At 40.3% G+C, this 23,879-nt stretch overlaps 1 protein-coding gene across 16 annotated transcripts in view; it reads left to right on the top strand.

The window, feature by feature from the left end:
• Positions 1–23,879, top strand: part of SYNE1 (spectrin repeat containing nuclear envelope protein 1) — a 495,794-nt gene that overhangs the window by 447,723 nt on the left and 24,192 nt on the right. For 13 of the 16 annotated variants that reach the window (XM_055536003.1, XM_055535999.1, XM_055535996.1 and 10 more), the window contains 7 exons: positions 5,597–5,784; positions 6,684–6,834; positions 10,745–10,927; positions 11,188–11,325; positions 18,351–18,542; positions 19,456–19,789; positions 22,218–22,286. In XM_055536003.1, the coding sequence (XP_055391978.1) occupies positions 5,597–5,784; positions 6,684–6,834; positions 10,745–10,927; positions 11,188–11,325; positions 18,351–18,542; positions 19,456–19,789; positions 22,218–22,286 (1,255 nt within the window). The remainder of the gene's footprint in view (positions 1–5,596; positions 5,785–6,683; positions 6,835–10,744; positions 10,928–11,187; positions 11,326–18,350; positions 18,543–19,455; positions 19,790–22,217; positions 22,287–23,879) is intronic. The other 3 variants (XM_055536001.1, XM_055536000.1, XM_055536006.1) reach the window with 1 other exon arrangement.

Here is a 23,879-nt window from a genome sequence, read left to right as displayed (position 1 = left end):
CCTGCCCAATTCCAAGGCTGCAGCTTTGCATCATTACAGAGCACAGCCTGAGGCCTCACCTGAACAGAGTCCAGCCAGCATCACCCTCCAATCTGGGAGCACAGGCTGAGACCCCATCAAGAGCAATTGCAGAGACCAGCCTATAGCCCTGCCCAGTCATGAGTCCAGCCAGTAGCAGTGCCCTGCCAGTAAACGTAGCTTGTGACCTCATACAATCAGAGCTGATTGTAGGGCCCAACCAGTAGCATACCCTGCCCCACCCCAACCTCAGAGCATGGAACATTTTCCAGGATAGATTATATGTTAGACCACAAAACAAGTCTCAATAAATTCAAGAAAGTGTAAATTACATCAAGTGTCTTTCCAACCACAATATGAGATTAGATATCCATGGCTGGTTCAGGTTGATGTATGGCAAAAACCACCACAATATTGTAAAGCAATTTCGCCTCCAATTAAAATAAATAAATTAATTAAAAAATTAATAACAGGAAGAAAGCTAGGAAATTGACAAATACATGGAAACTAAACAACACACTCTTAAACAACCAGTGGATCAAAGAAAAAAATCAAAAGAGAAATTAAAAATATCTGGAGATAAACAAAAAAGGAAACACAACATACCAAAACTTAAGGGATAAAGCAAAAGCAGTTCTAGGAGAAAAGTTAGTAGAGATAAACACCTATATTAAGAAATAAAGATCTCAAATAAACAACCTAACTCAACTCAAGGAACTAGAAAAATAAATACAAGCTAAGCCCAAAGTTGACAGAAAAGAGGAAATAATAAAGAGTAGATCAGAAATAATGAAATAAAGAATAAGAAAACAATACAAAAGATTAACAAAACTGAGTTGGTTCTCTGGTACTATAAACAAAATGACAACAAATTTTAGCTAGAGTATCCACTGGATCATCAAAAAAGCAAAAGAGTTCCAGAAAAAACATCTATTTCTGCTTTATTGACTATGCCAAAGCCTTTGACTCTGTGGATCACAATAAACTGTGGAAAATTCTGAAAGAGATGGGAATACCAGACCACCTGACCTGCCTCTTGAGAAACCTATATGCAGGTCAGGAAGCAACAGTTAGATCTGGACATGGAACAGACTGGTTCCAAATAGGAAAAGAAGTATGTCAAGGCTGTATATTGTCACCCTGCTTATTTAACTTCTATGCAGAGTACATCATGAGAAATGCTGGGCTGGAAGAAACACAAGCTGGAATCAAGATTGCCGGGAGAAATATCAATCACCTCAGATATGCAGATGACACCACCCTTATGGCAGAAAGTGAAGAGGAACTCAAAAGCCTCTTGATGAAAGTGAAAGAGGAGAGTGAAAAAGTTGGCTTCAAGCTCAACATTCAGAAAACGAAGATCATGGCATCTGGTCCCATCACATGGGAAATAGATGGGGAAACAGTGGAAACAGTGTCAGACTTTATTTTTGGGGGCTCCAAAATCAGTGTGTATGGTGATTGCGGCCATGAAATTAAAAGACGCTGCTTACTCCTTGGAAGGAAAGTTATGACCAACCTAGATAGCATATTAAAAAGCAGAGATATTACTCTACCAACAAAGGTCAGTCTATTCAAGGCTTTGGTTTTTCCAGTGGTCATGTATGGATGTGAGAGTTGGACTGTGAAGAAAGCTGAGCGCTGAAGAATTGATGCTATTAAGCTGTGGTGCTGGAGAAGACTCTTGCGAGTCCCTTGGACTGCAAGGAGATCCAACCAGTCCATCCTAAAGGAAACCAGTCCTGGGTGTTTATTGGAAGGGCTGATGCTGAGGCTAAAACTCCAATACTTTAGCCACCTCATGCGAAGAGTTGACTCATTGGAAAAGACCCTGATGCTGGGAAAGATTGAGGGCAGGAGGAGAAGGGGACGACAGAGGATGTGATGGCTGGATGGCATCACTGACTCGATGCATATGAGTTTGGGTAAACTCCGGGAGTTGGTGATGGACAGGGAGGCCTGGCGTGCTGTGATTCATGGGGTCACAAAGAGTCAGACATGACTGAGCGACTGAACTGAACTGAGCTGAACCAAGAAAAAAATATAGGGACCAAAATAAATTATTTTAAAAATTATAAATGAAAATGGAAACATTACAAGAAATATCAAAGATCATAAAAGACTACTATGAGCAGTTATAAGCCAACAAATTGGACAATCTAGGAAAAATGGCCAATTCCTAGAAGCATACAATCTACCAAGAATGGATCTTGAAGAAATAGAAAATCTGAACAGAGCAATAATGAATAAGGAGGTGGAATCAATAATCAAAAACCTCCCAACAAAGAAATGTCCAAGACTAGACATTTCTATGACCTGGTATCACAAGTGAAATCTACCAGACATTTACAGCCATTTCATCTCACTCTTTCAAAAAATTGAAGGGAAAAGAATGCTCTCAAACTCATTTTATGAGTCCAGCATTATTACCCTGATACCAAAACCAGATAAGGACACCATAGGAAAACTATCAACCAATATGCCTGATGAATATAGATGCAAAAACTCTCAATAAAGCACTGACAAACCAAATTCAGCAGCACTTTAAAAGATTATACACTGTAATTAAGTTGGATTCATTCCTAGAGTGCAAGAATGTTTCAACATATGCAAATCAGTAAATATAATACATTGCATTACTAAAATGAAATAAAAATCGTATGATCATCACAATAGATGCAGGGAAACCACTGACAAAATTCAAGTGATAACGCTCAACAAACTGGGTATAGAGAGAATGGATGTCAACATAATAAAGGGCATATGTGACATACCCAAAGCTAACATCATACTCAGTGATGAAAGGCTGAAAACAAGACAAGGGTGCCCACTCTCACCACTTCTATTCAACATAGCACTGGAAAGCCTTGTCAGAGAAATTGGGCAAGAAAAGAAATAAAAGGCATCCAGATCAGAAAGGAGGGTGTAAAATTGTCTTTGTTTGCATGTGGCATGGCCTTAAATATAGAAAAATCCTAAAAACTCCACCAGAAACCTTTTACAACTAATAAATTCAGGAAAGTTGTAGCATACAAATTCAACATACAGAAATCATTGTGTTTCCGAACACTTAACAATGAAGTATCTGGAAAATAAAGAGAAAAATTCCATTTACAATGACATCAAAAACAATGAAATGCTTGAGGAATAAATTCAACTAAGGAGATGAAAGATATGTACTCTGACACTGTAAGACATTGCTGAAAGACACTGAATAAGACACAAGCAAATGGAAAGATATCGCATGGATTGGAAGAATTAATATTGCTAAAATGTGCATACAAAGCTATCTGTAGATTAAATGCAATCCTTGTGAAGATTCCAATGGCACTTTTTACAGAAATAGAAAAAAAAAAAAAAATCCTGAAAGTCATGGAACCAAAAAGATCCCTAAAACCAAAGCAGTCCTGAGTAAGAACAAACCTGGAGGCATCACACTTTAGGATTTCAAGTTAATATTACAAAGCTTTTGTAGTCAAAAAAGTATGGTACTGGCATTAAAAACAAACACACAGACCAATGGAACAGAATAGAGAGCCCAGAAATAAACACACATGTGCAGTCAACTAATATTTGACTAATAAGGATACTCAATGGAGAAAAGATAGTTTCTTCAAAAAATTGTGTTGGGAAAACTGGATATTCACATGCAAAAGAGTTAAACTGGACCTCTCACGACGTAGACAAATTAATTTGAAATGGATTAAAGACTTAAATTTAAGACTTGCAACCCAGAGGAAGACATAGGGAAAAGACTCCTTAACATTGGTCTTAGCAATGACTTTTGGAAGTTCAACCAACAAAAGCAATAATGAAACAGGTAAGACTAAATCAAACTCTGAAGCTTCTGCACAGCAAAAGTCATGATCAACCAAATGCAAGGGCAACCTAGGAATGAGAGAAAATATTTTCGAACCACATATCTGATCAAGAGTTAGTATCTAAGATGCACAAGAAACTCATATATACACCTCAATAGCCCCCCCCCCACAAAATTATCCAATTTAAAAATGAGCAAAGGACTTGAACAAGCATTTTTTAAAAGAAGATAGTCAAATTGCCAACAGGCACATGTAAAGATTCTACTAATCATGGTAGAAATGCAAATAAAAAACACAGTGAGATATCACCTCACACCTGTTGGATGGCTATTATCAAAAGACAAGAGATTAAAAAGTACTGGCAAGGATTTAGAGAAAATGGAACCCTTAGGTACTGTTGGTGGGAATGTAAATTGGTGTAGCCACTATGGAAGAGAGTATAGATGTTCCTCAAAAAAGTAAAACTAGATCTACCATGTGTTCTAACGGTTCCACTTTTGGGGTATGTATCTGAAGGAACTAAAATCACTATCTTGAAAAGATATCTCCACTCCCATGTTTATTGCAGCATTGTTTACAAGTAAATGCATGTAAGCAACCTAAGTAGCCATCAACAGATTAATGTTTATCTTTCTTGTTTAAGGCATTGAATTTGCCCAGAGTTCTACCATATCAAGTCTTCCATTCTACCATATTAACTGCACAGAGTGTAATGAAATATACATTATTTTTCTGTTGAGCTTTTAACTCAGTTTACTCAAAGTATTCCATTATTACAAAGGAGGCCGACTGGTGCAGTGTTTTGCTTGTCCTATTCATTCAGTTCCTCAAGGTATTTTCCTTTTCTCTTATACAGTTCTTGAATTTGCCTAATTTTTTTCTCTTGATAATTCCTCAACTTATTCAGGTAACTGGGATTTATATTCTTGTATGTAGATTCTTCTTCCTGTTTTTCTCCTTAACAGCAGATCCCAGTGTCTTCTTCACAAACTGTAGCTTACTTTTGAATGCAATAACAGTGCCATTGATTAACTTTGGAGATTTCATAAACTAGACACAAGAAAATAAATTGTCAAATATTTCTATTACACTAAACTGTTCTTTCAAATCTCTTGGACAACCGCTTTCAGTTATATGGAATTTATCACAGGAATTGCTGGCCCTAAAACATAAAATACTATAAGAATTGAACTTTATCATCCTATTTCATATCTTCCTTCTGTCCTACATTTAAATTAGGTAATTGAGGAAGCTGCTGATAATGATGTCATACATGACAGAAAACCAAGGTCCCTTCAACCGTGGTACCTTTTAATGATGGTGGAATTAACTGTTTAAAACAGTTTGCAGATCCTTGGAGATCAAAGTGAGTGCCAGCTCTTAACAGGAGCACACGTACTCCTTTGATTGATCTATGGATTGGCATGGAAGTGATATATCTGTTAAGTTAAAAACTAGGGCAAGATTCGTTGTTCAGCCACTAAAGAAGCTCATTTTACTCTGCACAGTTGATGTGGTCTTACTTGTTCAGTTGCTATCTTGGCATGGCTCACATAGGCCAAATATTTCGAGACTCATTTTCTCATACTTTTGAGCTTGCTGTATTTCATAAAGGAAGTTGAAGAAGTTTTGTGCATTCAAGGAAATGAAATGCTCGTCAAGGTTTTGCCTAACCATTTCTGAGTCAGTGAATACAACTGCAGTTTCTTCCCGTGGGTAAACAAGTGTTTGAATAAAGCACGTCTCCTTCCCCGCAGGAGCTTCAGCGAGACATCGAGAAACACAGCACAGGCGTGGCCTCTGTGCTCAACCTGTGCGAGGTCCTTCTCCATGACTGTGATGCCTGCGCTACAGACGCCGAGTGCGATTCCATCCAGCAGGCTACTCGAAACCTGGACCGCCGATGGAGGAACATCTGTGCCATGTCCATGGAAAGGAGGCTCAAGTAAGTGGGGATGTGCACACAGCTGAAACAGAGGAAGGGCAAAAAAATCAATCAATGAATTTATCCAGGGTATCTGCTGTTCACCATTTCCTTTTGGTTGCAATGTCCAAATATAGCCTCAGTTTCTCAAACTTGTCATCTACGTTCAGTTGGAAACATAAGTAGGTATAAAGGTCACTTATAAATATAAAAAGCCAAGTGACACCTGACCTAACAGTTTAAATATAATTAGAAAAATTAAAACATGCCCTTGCTGAACAAGTATTATGTTACATAATCCATGGTGTGAAAAAGTAACTTTCTTTCATTAAAAAGGAAATAATAAAACAAAAGGACTTCTCTTGAAGCCTTTTGAAATTCAAGGTGGTAAAAAATTAGTGATGTGTTAGAAAGTGACCACAATGACTTCAGACACAGAATCTTCATGCTCTCTGGGGACCTCCTGAAAGCTTAGTATTTGTCTTGCCGTCATTGGTTGATTTTGATGAGGGTGAATGACGTTCAATGAATTTTCATGCCTTAGTTTTAGTCCAAGGAACCTCGGGATGAGTGTGCACTGAGAGCAGAGTGTTACACTTTTAAACTTCCTTGCACATACCCAGAACAGTTCATACCATGTGCTTATCAGACTCAGTTTGACTCGTTCCAAACCCAGAGCTGCAGGACATGTGTTTAAACACACACACACATACACACACACTCACACAGCTGTTTCATTTTAGTCAAACAGTTGTTTCTTTTTCAGTCTGGGCAAATTTGACTCAAGGCACAGTTAGTTATTGTTTGGCACAGCAGTTGCTTGTTTTGGGCACTCTTAATCCTGTTGCAGGCATCAGACAGGGCTCTGGAGCATAAACAGTCTCAAACAATCAGATTCTGTTCTTTCCTTTCTGTCTCAGAATTGAAGAGACATGGCGATTGTGGCAGAAGTTTCTGGATGACTTTTCTCATTTTGAAGATTGGCTTAAGATCTCAGAAAGGACAGCTGCCTTTCCCAGCTCTTCCGGGGTGCTCTATACAGTTGCCAAGGAGGAACTAAAGAAATTCGAGGTGATTTTCAATGCCAAATATTTCATCTTTATTTTGCTATGAGAGTAACCAGCTGGTCTTTGGTGTCTCAAGACCCAAACAAACTGTTTGCCCACATATTATTTGTTCAGACAACTAGGTGATGACTTTCTGGTCATCTTTCTTATTACATCATTGATATGTAAAGAAGACAAAGGAAGTTTTTACTTTAAAATTATCAAGAATTACAAATAAAGTAGTAATGAAGGGAAACTCTGTTAGAAAACAGGAATCATGATTCCCCAAAAATGATCTTGGCATTCTTTTAACTTCACAGTTCTTTATAATCAAGCTTCTAAGGCTCAACTATGATGCCATTCCATACTATAACAACTATACTGTGTGTGTATGTGTGTGTGTGTGTATTCAAGATATTTTCTTGATTTTTTTTCACTTAACTGAGGTGTATGTGTATGTATACATATACATGTATATGTGTGTGTTTGTGTGTGTGTGTGTGTAAGTGCATGCTAAGTTGCTTTAGTCATGTCCAACTCTTTGTGATCCTATGGACTGTAGCCCACCAGTCTCTTCTTATCTTTTAATCATTGATAAATAGAATTGACTCCAGAATTGATCAAATATTTTAAATCATAAACCAACTGTAATTATAAATGAGGAACAGTGCCATTGAGTCACTAAGACTTTTCAAATTTATAGAGAAAAATAGCAGCAGTATAATCATATTCATCAAGAAAGCAATCATTCAGTAACTGATTCTAGTTCCTTGCCTGTGTGGGCAGTCTCACATCTGCTCTATCACTGTGATAGGAAACCCCAGTTCTCAACTGCCTCTCATTTTCACCGAGGACTGGTCCCTAAAGTTGACCATTTTTTAATTTGAAGTTTCTTTGCCAGTCAATATCCATTGATTGGCAGTTGTGTTCTCATATATATTTACTGTGAACAGTTCCGATGCATGTTATCTTACAAAAATCATTCTTGGTTGCCAAGTCTGCCCCAAGCTCCCTGAGATATTTTAAAATAAGACTAAAAATTCCAACCAAATTCAGCTGGATTCATTTTTACCTTGTAATAGCAATTAACCAGCCTTTTTTTTTTTTTTTTTTTGAGGCCTGTTATAGTAAATGTGATGGAAAAGGAAATGGCAACCCACTCCAATGTTCTTGCCTGGAGAATCCCAGGGACGGGGGAGCCTGGTGGGCTGCTGTCTATGGGGTCGCACAGAGTCAGACACGACTGAAGCGACTTAGCAGCAGCATAGTAAATGTGAAGTTTGGTTTTTGTTCTTGTTGGATTCAAAATCTAAGAGTCATAAATGGATAGCTACACAAAGCTATACAAGTGTTCAAATACTATGTGAAATAAATAAGAGTTATTCTGCTGTCTGAATATGGACCTATATATAACTATTCCACTAAATCCCGGGGGGGGAGGGGAGGGGGCGGAAATTCCTATCTAAAAGACTTTTCCGTAGTAAAATTCTAGTAAAAAGCCACAATAAACTCTGCAGTAGATTTCAGATTATCCTGGTGTGAATCAGTGCTAGTGGAAATATTCTTGTACTGCATCTTATTACTCACAGCTTCATAAAGGTTAAACCTTCTATAATTGGCTTCCACTACAAAGAAGATTATGTAAGATCTTTTATGATGCTATTTTAGACTCAAGACTTTATGACAAAGGTTAGCCATATAGTTAAGCTTATAATGCTATTTATATAACTAGCTATTTGTATAATGCTGTATAAATATAGCATTATATATATATACTATTTATAAATATAAATGCTACTTATACAACTAGCTAGATATAATGATTGATTTTATTATTTATCTTTGTAGTTAATTTTCTCTTTTTTTAATTTTGTTTTATTTTTCAACTTTACAATATTGTATTGGTTTTGCCATATATCGAAATGAATCCGCCACAGGTATACGTGTGTTCCCCATCCTGAACCCTCCTCCCTCCTCCCTCCCCATACCATCCCTCTGGGTTTTAAGAGAAAAATAAATTACAAAAATGAAATTTTGAGGGCAGCTTTTGCCTGTTCAATTGCACAAACATTGGGGACAGATCTAGGGGTGCTGGGGTCCCCACCTGTTATGCCCACCTTCACCTCAGTGAGAAAATATATTCGGTGACTTCCAGTAATTGCAAAAGCTGAACTTGCCTTACTATTTCCTTTTCTGGGGAAATAATTCAAAGTTTTATAAAATAGATGGTTGGATTTACTCAGATGACGGCCCTTCAAACGACTCTCAGAAGGAAAGCCATCCCAGAGGCAGGAGTTTGGTAGCCTGTAAACAGTGTGATGAGCCAAAAGAAGCAAAAGTTTGGGATTTCGATGAGTGCAGTTCAGTTAGTCACACAATTTTCTGTCCAATGCCAGAATAAAAGTTGGTCATAAATCACACACCTAAGTTTGAAATGTAAAAGCTTCATTTTATTTTGGCCAAATGACTCTTATTGCTAGGGTTAGGCTATACTGCAGAGAAAAAGAAGTACTTTACCTGCAGAAACTGTAAGTGTGCAAGGGGTAACCTCCAAAGTAGATAGACTCTACTCTGTAATACTCTGTAAGGCGTCACATCAGCTTTAAAACATTTCATACAAACTAAATCATTCGTGGGCACAGCAAAAAAACAATAGAGCATGTTCGAAACTTTTTTCTTTGTAAGGTTACTTCTGTTTTACTAAGCTGTTGTTCTTAAAAGTCAGTAATAGCTTGCAATTAAAAGACATTCTGCAAAAAGTAGTTTTATTTTTTTTAAATAGAACACCAGAATTGAGGCAATTTCTGAATTTCTTAGGAAATAACATATTTTATAAATAAAAGAAGCAGTTTTATGATATATTTTTTTCTCAGTATTGACATCAGAAACTTGGAACATTTTAAACTCACGTTTCAGCATACATCCATATTTTTGTGGGCTTCCCTGGTGGCTCAGTAGTAAAGGACTTGCTTGCTAATGCAGGAACACAGGCTTAATCCCTCAGTTGGGACGATCCGTAGGAGAAGGAAATGGCAACCCACTCCTGTATTCTTGCCTGAGAAATCCCATGGACAGAGGAGCCTGGTGGACTATAGTCCATGAGGTCGCAAGAATAGGACATGACTTAGTGACTAAGCAACAACATATTTTTGTAATCAGTTTGCTTTATGGGAAAGTTTTCTTAGGCTATTATTTTAAAAGCTATATTACATATGTATATCGTGTGTGTTATATATGTGAGTGAGTGTGTGATAGGACTTCCCTGGTGGCTCAGACAGTAAAGCGTCTGCCTACAATGCGGGAGACCCGGGTTTGATCCCTGGGTGGGGAAGATCCTCTGGAGAAGGCAGTGGCAACCCACTCCAGTACTCTTGCCTGGGAAATCCCATGGGAGGACGCTGGTAGGCTACAGTCCATGGGGTCGTAAAGAGTCAGACACGACTGAGCGAGAGTGTGTGATAGTCGCTCAGCCGTGTCCAACTCTCTGTGACCCCATGGACTGAAGCCCACCAGGCTCCTCTGTCCATGGAATTCTCCAGGCAAGAATACTGGAGTGGACTGCCATTTGTATATGTATATATAGGTATGTGTGCACATTTTATATGCATGTATCATATGAATATGTGTATGTTCTACATGTATATGTACATATTCTATATGTGTATCATATATGGATTTGTATATATACAAATATTTAGTACTGTTTGCCATTTTCTTATGTATTTTTGTTTGATCAACTCCCTTTCTTAAGCCACATGGGTAACATGAGTTTTCTTTAACAAGGGAAAGTTTATGCTGGTTACCAAATGTCTTTTCCTGTTTGAGGGGAAGAGTTAACCTCCCATTCTGTCTAACATCACAACAGGATGCCCAGACACCCTTGCTGAGAGCACTCCTCAGATCTCCCCGGCTGATGTGCTTCTTTGTGGTCGTAGGCTTTCCAGCGACAGGTCCATGAGAGCCTGACCCAGCTGGAGCTGATCAACAAGCAGTACCGCCGCCTGGCCAGAGAGAACCGCACGGACGCGGCCGGCAGCCTCAAACAGATGGTTCACAAAGGCAACCAAAGATGGGACAACCTACAGAAGCGTGTCACCTCCATCCTGCGCAGACTCAAGGTCCATGCTGCCGCCTCCTCTGTAGCTTAGAGGCCAGGAGGACAGAGTGGGGCCATTGGAGTACAGTGTTAGGACATAATCTCAGTGACTTTGTAAGACTGGGATGACAAGACGGGTATCTAGCATATGATTTATTTGGTAAAACATTGTGGTGTTCTCTTTGCTCACTGAGGAAATGACTTCCCAGGAGGAGGCTGGAATTGGCGGTTCCATCTCAGCATGTGTCTGTGGCTTTTTCACTTGTGTTCTTTTTTCTCCAGCATTTCATTGGCCAGCGGGAGGAGTTCGAGACGGCACGGGACAGCATTCTGGTGTGGCTGACGGAGATGGATCTGCAGCTCACCAACATCGAGCACTTCTCTGAGTGTGACGTTCAAGCTAAAATAAAGCAGCTCAAGGTAATAGAATAATAGTGATTTTTTTTTCAAATTGGTATGCAGAGAGTCTGAAGAGGAAATGATTTATAGATACTTTTGTGAAGAGCATACTAAAGAACTGTTCTTTTTTAAAACATTTATTTGTTTTTTACTTGAAAGATAATTGCTTTACAGAATTTTGTTGTTTTATGCTAAATATCAGCATGAATCATCCATAGGTATACATATGTCCCTCTTGAACCTCCCTCCCAGCTCCCTCCCCACCCCACCCCTCTAGGTTGCTACAGAGCCCCTGTTTGAGTTCCCTGAGTCATACAGCAAATTCCCATTGGCTATGTATTTTACATATGAGAATCTTTGCTTTTTAAAAACATAGATCTTCTTGACTGAAAAGAAATTCAGAAAACAGAAAAATACTAAAAATGAAATAAAGAGCATTATCAGGAGATACAACTCCCCTTAACACATAAACTTTAAGTATGAACTTGATTTGCAAGGCTGTCGTTTTCATTTTTGATGGTGGTTTTTTCTGTTGGTTTCAAGCACTTTCAGATAGTTTGACTCCCATGATCCAGACCAGTTCAACTTTCTTATATTGAAACTTCATTCCGCACAGACTGCATTCCTAGGTGCCAAATTAATGTTTAAGTATATTTGGTATGTTTCATATATAATTAAAAACCAGCGGCTAGTTAAACATTTTACATCAGTTCAGTTCAGTCGCTCAGTCATGTCCGACTCTTTGCAACCCCATGGAATGAAGCACGGCAGGCTTCCCTGTCCTTGACCAAATCCCGGAGCTTGCTCAAACTCATGTCCATTGACTCCGTGATGCCATCCAACCATCTCATCCTCTGTTATCCCCTTCTCCTGCCTTCAATCTTCCCCAGCATCAGGGTCTTTTCAAATCAATCAGTTCTTTACATCAAGTGGCCAAAGTATTGGAGTTTCAGCTTCAGCATCAGTCCTTCCAATGAATATTCAGGACTGATTTCCTTTAGGATTGACTGGTTGGATCTTCTTTCAGTCCAAGGGACTCTAAAGAGTCTTCGCCAACACCATAGTTCAAAAGTGTCACCAAAAAGTGGTGCTCAGTTTTCTTTTTAGTCCAACTCTCACATCCATACATGACTACTGGAAAAACCATAGCATTGACTAGATGGACCTTTGTTGGCAAAGTAATGTCTCTGCTTTTTAATATGCTGTCTAGGTTGGTCATAGCTTTTCTTCCAAGGAGCAAGCATCTTTTAATTTCATGGCTGCATTCGCCATCTGCAGCAATTCTGGAGCCCAAGAAAAAAAAGTCTGTCACTGTTTCCATTGTTTCCCCATCTATTTGCCATGAAGTGATAGGACCGCCCTCTTTCAACAACACAAGAGAAGACTCTACACATGGACATCACCAGATGGTCAACATCGAAATCAGATTGATTATATTCTTTGCGGCCAAAGACGGAGAAGCTCTATATCAGTCAGCAAAAACAAGACCAGGAGCTGACTGTGGCTCAGATCATGAACTCCTTTATTGCCAAATTCAGACTTAAATTGAAGAAAGTAGGGAAAACCACTAGACCATTCAGGTATGACCTAAATCAAATCCCTTATGATTATACAGTGGAAGTGAGAAATAGATTTAAGGGCCTAGATCTGATAGACAGAGAACCTGTTGAACTATGGACGGAGGTTCATGACATTGTACAGGAGACGGGGACCAAGACCATCCCCATGGAAAAGAAATGGAAAAAAGCAAAATGGCTGTCTGAGGAGGCCTTACAAATAGCTGTGAAAAGAAGAGAAGTGAAAAGCAAAGGAGAAAAGGAAAGATACAAGCATCTGAATGTAGAGTTCCAAAGAATAGCAAGGAGAGATAAGAAAGCCTTCTTCAGGGATCAATGCAACGAAATAGAGGAAAACAACAGAATGGGAAAGACTAGAGATCTCTTTAAGAAAATTAGAGATACCAAGGGAACATTTCGTGCAATGATGGGCTCGATAAAGGACAGAAATGGTATGGACCTAACAGAAGCAGAAGATATTAAGAAGAGGTGGCAAGAATACACAGAACTGTACAAAAAACAGCTTCACAACCAAGATAATCATGATGGTGTGATCACTCACCTAGAACCAGACATCCTGGAATGTGAAGTCAAGTGGTCCTTAGAAAGCATCACTACTCAGAAAGCTAGTGGAGGTTATGGAATTCCAGTCGAGCTATTCCAAATCCTGAAAGATGATGCTGTGAAAGTGCTGCACTCAATATGCCAGCAAATGTGGAAAACTCAGCAGTGGCCACAGGACTGGAAAAGGTCAGTTTTCATTCCAATCCCAAAGAAAGGCAATGCCAAAGAATGCTCAAACTACCGCACAATTGCACTCATCTCACACCCTAATAAAGTAATGCTCAAAATTCTCCAAGCCAGGCGCAATACGTGAACCGTGAACTTCCAGATGTTCAAGCTGATTTTAGAAAAGGCAGAGGAACCAGAGATCAAATTGCCAACATCTGCTGGATCATCAAAAAAGCAAGAGAGTTCCAGAAAAAAACATCTATTTCTGCTTCATTGAGTATGCCAAAGCCTTTGACTGTGTGGATCACAATAAACTGTGGAAAATTCTGAAAGAGATGGGAATACCAGACCACCTGACGTACCTCTTGAGAAACCTATATGCAGGTCAGGAAGCAACAGTTAGAACTGGACATGGAACAACAGACTGGTTCCAAATAGGAAAAGGAGTATATCAAGGCTGTATATTGTCACCCTGCTTATTTAACTTCTATGCAGAGTACATCATGAGAAACGCTGGGCTGGAAGAAGCACAAGCTGGACTCAAGATTTCCGGGAGAAATATCAATCACTTCAGATATGCAGATGACACCACCCTTATGGCAGAAAGTGAAGAGGAACTAAAAAGCCTCTTGATGAAAGTGAAAGAGGAGAGTGAAAAAGTTGGCTTAAAACTCAACATTCAGAAAACTAAGATCATGGCATCTGGTCCCATCACTTCATAGGAAATAGATGGGGAAACAGTGGAAACAGTGTCAGACTCCAAAATCACTGCAGATGGTGACTGCAGGCATGAAATTAAAAGATGCTCACTCCTTGGAAGGAAAGTTATGACCAACCTAGATAGCATATTAAAAAGCAGAGATATTACTTTGCCAACAAAGGTCCATCTGGTCAAGGCTATGGTTTTTCCAGTGGTCATGTATGGATGTGAGAGTTGGACTGTGAAGAAAGCTGAGCACCAAAGAATTGATGCTTTTGAGCTGTGGTGTTGGAGAAGACTCTTGAGAGTCCCTTGGACTGCAAGGAGATCCAACCAGTCCATTCTAAAGGAGATCAGTCCTGGGTGTTGTTTGGAAGGACTGATGCTGCAGCTGAAACTCCAGTACTTTGGCCACCTCATGCGAAGAGTTGACTCATTGGAAAAGACCCTGATGCTGGGAGGGATTGGGGGCAGGAGGAAAAGGGGATGACAGAGGATGAGATGGCTGGATGGCATCACCGACTCAATGGACATGGGCTTGGGTGAACTCCAGAAGTTGGTGATGGACAGGGAGGCCTGGCGTGCTGCGATACATGGGGTCGCAAAGAGTCGGACACGGCTGAGCGACTGAACTTAACTGACTGATAGGACCAGATGCCATTATCTTAGTTTTTTGAATGTTGATTTTTAAGCCAGCTTTTTCACTCTCCTCTTTCACTTTCACTAACCTGAAATATCAATAACTTCAGATACACTGATGATACCACCCTTATGGCATTAAGTGAAGAGTAACTAAAGAGCCTCTTGATAAAAGTGAAAAAGGAGAGTGAAGCATTTTACATGGGGAGGGTTTTATATTAGATATGAGGATTCCCTCAAAGGAAAAATGTTTAACATCTTGAATAATATGCAATGAAGCTTATGAAATTTTCATCCCAAGATAAGATAGGATAAGTAGACTTTTTTTATAAGAATAGTCATGTTGCCTTGGAGAAGGAAATGGCAACCCACTCCAGTATTCTTGCCTGGAAAATCCCATGGACAGAGAGGCCTGGTTGGCTCCAGTGCATGAGGTCACAAGAGTCAGACAGGACTTAACAACTAAACTACCACTCATGGTGCCTGTGACTTTAAATTTGTCATAATAAAGCAAGGAAGTTACCTTTAATCCTAGATTCTCAGAATAAAAAAATCATAAAATAGCCCCAGTATTTTATTTAATAGACCAGCCTCTCCATCCTTCCCCTTCACCTCAACTCTCCCAAGTTGTTTCACAGGTAAAAATACCTATTTAAAAGCTTTAGCAGGAAATTTCTACCAAGTGGTAGTTGAATCTTTTCTTTCTGGACTCTGGCAGGGTCATAGCATTTATAACCGCCCTCTTTCTCCCTTGGCAGTCTTTTTATTATTGGGAAATTTCAACTACAGAGTTTATTCTTGTGTTGAATTAAAATTTATCCCTTGAAACATGTTCCCTGAGGCTTAACTGTTTTGAATCATATAAAATAAGTCTATGGAATCCAGAATTACCTGTTTTTCAAATAATTACAGTTTTTCCTACTTATGTCCTGAAATAGTCAAATCATCTGAGAAGAATTTGTGATATTGTGATTTTGGATGGTTTTTCTTACTCATGTTTGACATCTTGGAAAATCTAAAATTTAGCATCTTTTCATGTGTTTGTGAGCCATCTGTATGTCTTCTTTGGAGAAATGTCTATTTAGTTCTTTGGCCCATTTTTTGATCGGGTCATTTATTTTTCTGGAGTTGAGCTGTAGGAGTTGCTTGTATATTCTCGAGATTAGTTGTTTGTCAGTTGCTTCATTTGCTATTATCTTCTCCCATTCTGAAGGCTGTCTTTTCACCTTGCTAATAGTTTCCTTTGATGTGCAGAAGCTTTTAAGGTTAATTAGGTCCCATTTGTTTATTTTTACTTTTATTTCCAATATTCTGGGAGGTGGGTCATAGAGGATCCTGCTGTGGTGTATGTCAGAGAGTGTTTTGCCTATGTTCTCCTCTAGGAGTTTTATAGTTTCTGGTCTTACGTTTAGATCTTTAATCCATTTTGAGTTTATTTTTGTGTATGGTGTTAGAAAGTGTTCTAGTTTCATTCTTTTACAAGTGGTTGACCAGATTTCCCAGCACCACTTGTTAAAGAGATTGTCTTTAATCCATTGTATATTCTTGCCTCCTTTGTCAAAGATAAGGTGTCCATATGTGCGTGGATTTATCTCTGGGCTTTCTATTTTGTTCCATTGATCTATATTTCTGTCTTTGTGCCAGTACCATACTGTCTTGATGACTGTGGCTTTGTAGTAGAGCCTGAAGTCAGGTAGGTTGATTCCTCCAGTTCCCTTCTTCTTTCTCAAGATCGCTTTGGCTATTCGAGGTTTTTTGTATTTCCATACAAATTGTGAAATTATTTGTTCTAGCTCTGTGAAGAATGCTGTTGGTAGCTTGATAGGGATTGCATTGAATCTATAGATTGCTTTGGGTAGTATGCTCATTTTCACTATATTGATTCTTCCAACCCATGAACATGGTATATTTCTCCATCTGTTAGTGTCCTCTTTGATTTCTTTCACCAGTGTTTTATAGTTTTCTATATATAGGTCTTTAGTTTCTTTAGGTAGATATATTCCTAAGTATTTTATTCTTTCCATTGCAATGGTGAATGGAATTGTTTCCTTAATTTCTCTTTCTGTTTTCTCATTATTAGTGTATAGGAATGCAAGGGATTTCTGTGTGTTGATTTTATATCCTTCAACTTTACTATAGTCATTGATTAGTTCTAGAGAAATGCAAATCAAAACCACTATGAGGTACCATTTCACACCAGTCAGAATGGCTGTGATCCAAAAGTCTACAAGTAATAAATGCTGGAGAGGGTGTGGAGAAAAGGGAACCCTCTTACACTGTTGGTGGGAATGCAAACTAGTACAGCCACAATGGAGAACAGTGTGGAGATTCCTTAAAAAACTGGAAATAGACCTGCTTTATGATCCAGCAATCCCACTGCTGGGCATACACACTGAGGCAACCAGAAAGGAAAGAGACATGTGTACCCCAATGTTCATCATAGCACTGTTTATAATAGCCAGGACATTTAAGCAACCTAGATGTCCATCAGCAGATGAATGGATAAGAAAGCTATGGTACATATACACAATGGAGTATTACTCAGCCATTAAAAAGAATACATTTGAATCAGTTCTAATGAGGTGGATGAAACTGGAGCCTATTATACAGAGTGAAGTAAGCCAGAAAGAAAAACACCAATACAGTATACTAATGCATATATATGGAATTTAGAAAGATGGTAACAATAACCCTGTGTACGAGACAGCAAAAGAGACACTGATGTATAGAACAGTCTTATGGACTCTGTGAGAGAGGGAGAGGGTGGGAAGATTTGGGAGAATGGCATTGAAACATGTAAAATATCATGTATGAAACGAGATGCCAGTCCAGGTTCGATGTACAATACTGGATGCTTGGGGCTGGTGCACTGGGATGACCCAGAGGGATGGAATGGGGAGGGAGGAGGGAGGAGGGTTCAGGATGGGGAACACATGTATACCTGTGGCAGATTCATTTTGATATTTGGCAAAACTAATACATTTATGTAAAGTTTAAAAATAAAATAAAATAAAAAAAATCTAAAATTTAAATATTGAATAGAATTCTTTAAAATGCTAAATTAATTCTGGTGGTTCTCTATTGCTTGCCATTACTTTTCATCAGGGACAACCAGTGCTCTCAACTTTATGATGGGTTTGAATGTTTTTTCCTATGATTCTCTTACCCACACTGTCCATGGTGGTAAATTTTATTAGGCAAAGGCGCCTCTCTGGTCATGGAATTCTAACAATTCCATTTCTGCTTCCTGTTCTGATTTCAAAATTTTATAGCTTACTTTAGAAAGTAATAGCCTCTTGGCTTGTCTTTGTCTATGGTAAACTTAATATCCCCTACATGGTTTTTCTTAATATGTATCTTAGAGTTACTTCATGTTTATGTGAGTCATGAAAAATTAACATGAGAGGTATGCTCCCTAGGCCTTCCAGCAGGAAATCTCATTGAACCACAATAAGATTGAACAGATAATCGCCCAAGGAGAACAGCTGATAGAAAAAAGTGAGCCCTTGGATGCGGCCATCATTGAGGAAGAGCTAGATGAGCTCCGACGTTACTGTCAGGAGGTCTTCGGACGCGTGGAAAGATACCATAAGAAACTGATTCGCCTGCCTGTACGTGACACTGTTTTTTCATGGTCATGAAATCTAAAGAGAATTAATAATGTGAGATCAAGTAGCATCATTTAGTGGGTACTGGACTCTGGAGCCAGAGTGCTTGGCTTCATATGGATTGCCTTAGTTTCGTTAATGTAAACGTGGCTTAATAACTGTACCTATCTCATAGAAAAGATTGCTTTGGGCATGGAATGAGTTTGTGTGTGTGTATATATATATATATATATACACACACACACACACATGCATATAAACAGCTTAGAAGAGTACTTGGCACATATCTTCCATGGAAGATCAAGAAGCTTCTAGAGGAAACAAGGGGATAAAGGTGAGCAGTGTTAAACAGTGGCCCAATTGATGTGGTTATTTAGCTGAATTTATTTTTCTTTTCCTTTTCCCTAATTGCTACCATAATCATAGCTCATTGTCAAGATGTTATTATTAGAATATCTGTCATCTTCTGTGATAAAGTGTATTTTCTATCTGGAATATAAGGTGTAAAAGCACCAGGGATTTATGTAAAAGGCTAGGGTGTTATCAGTGATTCCCTTTGGCTCCTGATCTGTGCCATTCAGTACTTACTGTGTTGCAGGTTAGGCACTAAGTTATCTTTATTTACAGTATCTTATTTAATCTTCTGTCAATTTTTTGAAGTAGGTCTTAATATTATCTCCATTTTACCAGCGATAAAATTGAGAATTTACTAGATTCACGTATAAGGCATTTTGAAAAGTGCTCAGAAGATACTTATTTATTATTCGATGATAGGAAGTTTAAAGTTAACCCTACTAAGACGGGGATGTGGTCCAGCTAGGCTTGTGTGCCAAACACTGATGAGAGGCAGAGCACAGAGTGGGGAGGGGACCCGCTGACCGCTGCGGTAACAGGGCTGTCTTGGCTGCGTTTCTAGCTCCCAGATGATGAGCACGACCTCTCTGACCGGGAGCTGGAACTGGATGAGGCTGGAGCTCTGTCGGACCTCCACTGGCGGGACACCTCCACGGACGGCGTGCTCTCCCCGCAGCCTTCCTCCAACCCCTCCCTCTCACTCGCCCAGCCCCTCCGGAGCGAGAGGTCTGGACGAGACACCCCCGCCAGTGTGGACTCCATCCCCCTGGAATGGGACCATGACTATGACCTCAGCCGTGACCTGGAGTCCGCCGTGTCCAGAACTCTGCCGTCTGAGGACGAAGAGGGTCCGGAAGATAAAGATTTCTACCTCAGGGGAGCTGTTGGCTTATCAGGTAGGAAAGAGCTCCTCCTATGTGTATGCTAGCTTGAAAGAAAATACGAAGGAATGGATACTGTCCTGAAAACCCATAGCTAAGCAGAATCATCTTCATTCTCCCATCAAGGGAACTTGGACTCAATGGCATAATTGGATATTAACACGGTTCACAAATGCAAAATTGATATGACCACTGATTTATCCCACATATGCTTACATTCTTACTACAGGACTGGCACTTTATAAGTACTGGAAATACACAGTTCGTTTTCTTTTCAAAGAGCTTACATTCTAGGGTGGTAGTGTGGTAGTGTGGAGGTGGTTCAGTCGCTAAGTCGTGTCTGACTCTTTTTGATCCCATGGACTGGAGCCCACCAGACTCCTCTGTCCATGGGATTCTCCAAGCAAGAATACTGGAGTGGGTTGCCATTTCCTACTCCAGGGGATTTCCCAATCCAGGGGTCGAATCTGCATCCCCTGTATTGCAGGCAAATTCTTTACTTCTGAGCTACCAAGGAAGCCCTAACACTCTAGGGTGGAACACAGACAAATAAGAAACACCTGTGTGAAATGTTTGGCACTGGAATAGCAGGGTACACACGGTGATGTGAAAACAGAGCCCAGGGGTGGCTGAGCCGGAGCTTTGGAGAAAGGCTTTAGAGAAGAGACCTGTGCTGAGACCTGCAGGATGAATAGAAGTCAGCCAGGAGGATGTGACAGTGTCCAGAGGAAGAAAGGAGAGGACACCCATCTCGGCTTTATGACCAGCCTCAGCACTTTCGGTCACCTGGAGTTTGTCTAGAATGACAGGGCTGTAGATTGAGAGGTGGAGAGTGAACAAAGAGGAGATGGAAGGGCGAACCAGGGCCTGGTCATACAGCAACCTGTTTATCATGAAAAGCAGTTTTACCGTGAAGACCCTAGACAGTCACAGCAGGGCTCTAAGGAGGGAGGTAATGTGATCTGATGTCTGTTTTCGAAGAACCTGTCTCAACAATATCTAGAGAAGGGCACATTGAAAGAAAGTCCAGATGGAATCACTTTACAGTCCAGGACACAGATGTGGTTATGGCCTGAACTAAGGAAGCAGCGCTGGGAATAGATGAAAGCTATGAGAAATCATGAGATGGCTCCTGCATGACTGATGGCTGATTGGATTGCGGCTGAAGTGATTTTTCTGGTGTGAACATCTTGGTAAAAGAAGCAGGTGGTCCTAGGCTCTGAGGACCATGAGTAGGAGAGAATGTTCTGGGTGGCTGTGGAGGCACCGGGGCAGGGCAGTGAGAGAGCAGGAGGCAGTGAGTTCCTCTGTGCATGTCCTGAACTTGAGATGCTGTGGCCTATCCCACAGGAAAAAGCCAGCAGTGGATGGCTACATGGGTCAGGAACCAGAAATGTAGACTAGATAGTTATCCACATGTCAGTGGTCCCCAAGGAAAGAAAGGAGACCACACAGGAAGAGTGTACAAAGGGAATCAAGGCATATGAAGCCTCAGGAAGCACATATAGTGAAGAGGTGGACAGAGAAAGAAGAGCATTTTAAGAAAGGTGAGTCGACAGAATAAATAACCAGAGGCCGATTTGTAGCCCTTATAAACGCATCTCACACATTCCCTAAAAGACAATTTCTGCTTTTTCTTTGTGTGATGGCTCACATTTGGATTCCCAAGGGGCTGACGCTGTACAAAAAGAAAATGATTTCTCTCGTTTCTATTTTGTTTTTACAGTACAGCCTAATAACTAAGCATTTTGCATCTAAAGCAGAAATACTCAATATGCAGTCCCTCAGCCACACGTGACAGCTGAGCACTGAAATGTGACTGTGCAGATGGATATTTGTTGCATCCAGTGCCCTTACACAAACACACAGAATTCAAAGACTTAGCACAAAGCAAGTGTGTAAAATATTAATAATAGTACTTATGTTGATTACATGTTATACTTTAGATTCATTGATTTAGTAAAATTAAGTATTGAATTTATTTTCATCCCTTGACTTGTCATTGTGGCTCTTAGACTCTTTAAAACAATGTGTGTTATTTCTGTTGGACAGCACCGCTCTAGAACCTGTATGGATTGCAATTCCAGTTAAGCCGCTACTAGCTGTTGAAACTTGAATGAGTAACAATTCCCCTGGGCCTCAGTTTTTTTCATCAATAAAATGAGAATAACACTTCCATACACCCTGTAGGGTTTCTGTGAGGATAAATGAGTGCCCAGAACATCGCCTGGCTCATAAAACGCTCTCCATCAATGAGAGCCTTTATTATGATTTATTTCAGGAACCCTTTGGTGGTCGGACTCAGACTTCTCTGTATGTTCAAGAATTATTGGCCCAGAATGATTAATTTCCTTTTTTCCCTCTAGGAAAGTTATTTTCTTGCCATCAGGGGATCCAGGTTTGCAGACCTTAGCTGTCAACTTAGACTGTGCTCTTTTTGCAGATGTAGTGATCCCTGAAAGTCCCGAGGCCTATGTTAAACTCACAGAAAGTGCAATCAGAAATTCCTCTGGTAGGCACCAAAGCCAAAGCAGACCTCCCCTGCTTACCTGTAACCAGCCTTCTCCTCTCTGAGCACCTTTACCCGCCCTCTCACAGCTCTGTGCCACAAGCATGTTAAGGCAGAACCTTCTTCTCTGACTGCCATCTCAGAAACAAAAACCCAAACCACTTGGTTGATCCACACCAAGAGTAAAACTTCAGTGAAAGTGAAAATGTTGGTCACTCAGTCATGTCTGACTTTGTGACCCCATGGCCTGTAGCCTGCCAGGCTCCTCTCTCCATGGAATTCTCCAGGCAAGAATACAGGAGTTTGTAGCCATTCCCTCTTCCAGGGGATCTTCCCTGGGTCTTCCCAGGGATCAAACCTGGGTCTCCCACATTGCAGGCAGATTCTTTACTGCCTGAGCCACCAGGGAAGCCCATAGCTTCAGTAATCAAGTGCAGTAAAACAACCATTCAACTTGTGAAATGGTAGTCACTCTCAGTAGGTATGAACTATGATGCCCATTAATGGCAGAAAATAGGAGATGGAAACACTAGTCTTAGCATTGGTGCTCTAGCTCCCTGCTTGGTTGTAACAGCTCTGACTTTATGACTTCAAGGAGGAATTGCAGACCCACCACTGGCTGGGAAGTCAGGGCTCAGGGATTCTGTCCCAAGTTCACTAGCTTATAGGTGGGACCCCAGGCCCACTGTTTATCTTCCTGATCTCTGGGGGCCCATAAAAGACAAAGGATGAGTCAGGTATTCAGCTCCAAAAAATTAGGCTCTTGCTGTAGACAAACTGTAGTTCAGAGTCTGTAATCTGGAGGACAATGGAGAGAACAGGGTTGGACCCTGGTGATAGGGTGTTGACTCGTGAGATTATTAGTTTACACTTAACGTTTCTGTAAAAAAGCAAAAGGATGGAAAATAAAGTCTCATTGCTAAAATGGTGACTACCTGAGTGATTCCCAGTGAGAGACTTCTTCCAGGTATATTTAGAAGGCTTTCTTTCCAAAAGAGAATTAATAAAGCTTACTAATATTTACTCTGCTTTCACCCTGCGCTAGCTTCACTCTGACGATCATATTCTTGTTGAGTTCAAAGACTGTACCACACACGCACACACAAACTTCCAAAACAACGTCACGTCTCTCAAAGGAGGTAAGCCAGGAGTTCTAAGCTCTGAGTGGGAGCACGCCTGGATGGAAATGCTAAAATTTTCGCTTTCTCCTGGTTTTGTTTCAAGTTTCAGACAAAAGGAAGTCATTGCTAGCGTGGCTCCTCCACACATATCTTTTCTCAGCTCACGTGAAGTCTTGCCTTAAGTGAAGGGTGCAGCCACCTGAGACTTCAGGGGCACCATCTTCTATTGAGATGCAGAGAGGAAAATAAGATGGTGTGACTTTCTGTTTGATAAGTGACTGCAGAGGGAGCCTGAGACGTAACTGATAACTCCCAGTTAACGGGGAGCAGAAGGGACCACCTGAGGTTTTGAGAATGGCCTTCCCCAACTCACAGTGTGCAGTTTAAGAGGAAGTAGACTCACAGGCTGTGAGAACCTACTGTGTGGCCCCTGACTGGCCACCCAGTCAGCTTGGACTCCTGGTCAAGCACATTC

This window comes from Bubalus kerabau, chromosome 9 (assembly GCF_029407905.1).
Source record: "Bubalus kerabau isolate K-KA32 ecotype Philippines breed swamp buffalo chromosome 9, PCC_UOA_SB_1v2, whole genome shotgun sequence".
Lineage (NCBI taxonomy): Eukaryota > Metazoa > Chordata > Mammalia > Artiodactyla > Bovidae > Bubalus > Bubalus kerabau.
This window is presented reverse-complemented; position numbering and strand designations above follow the sequence as displayed.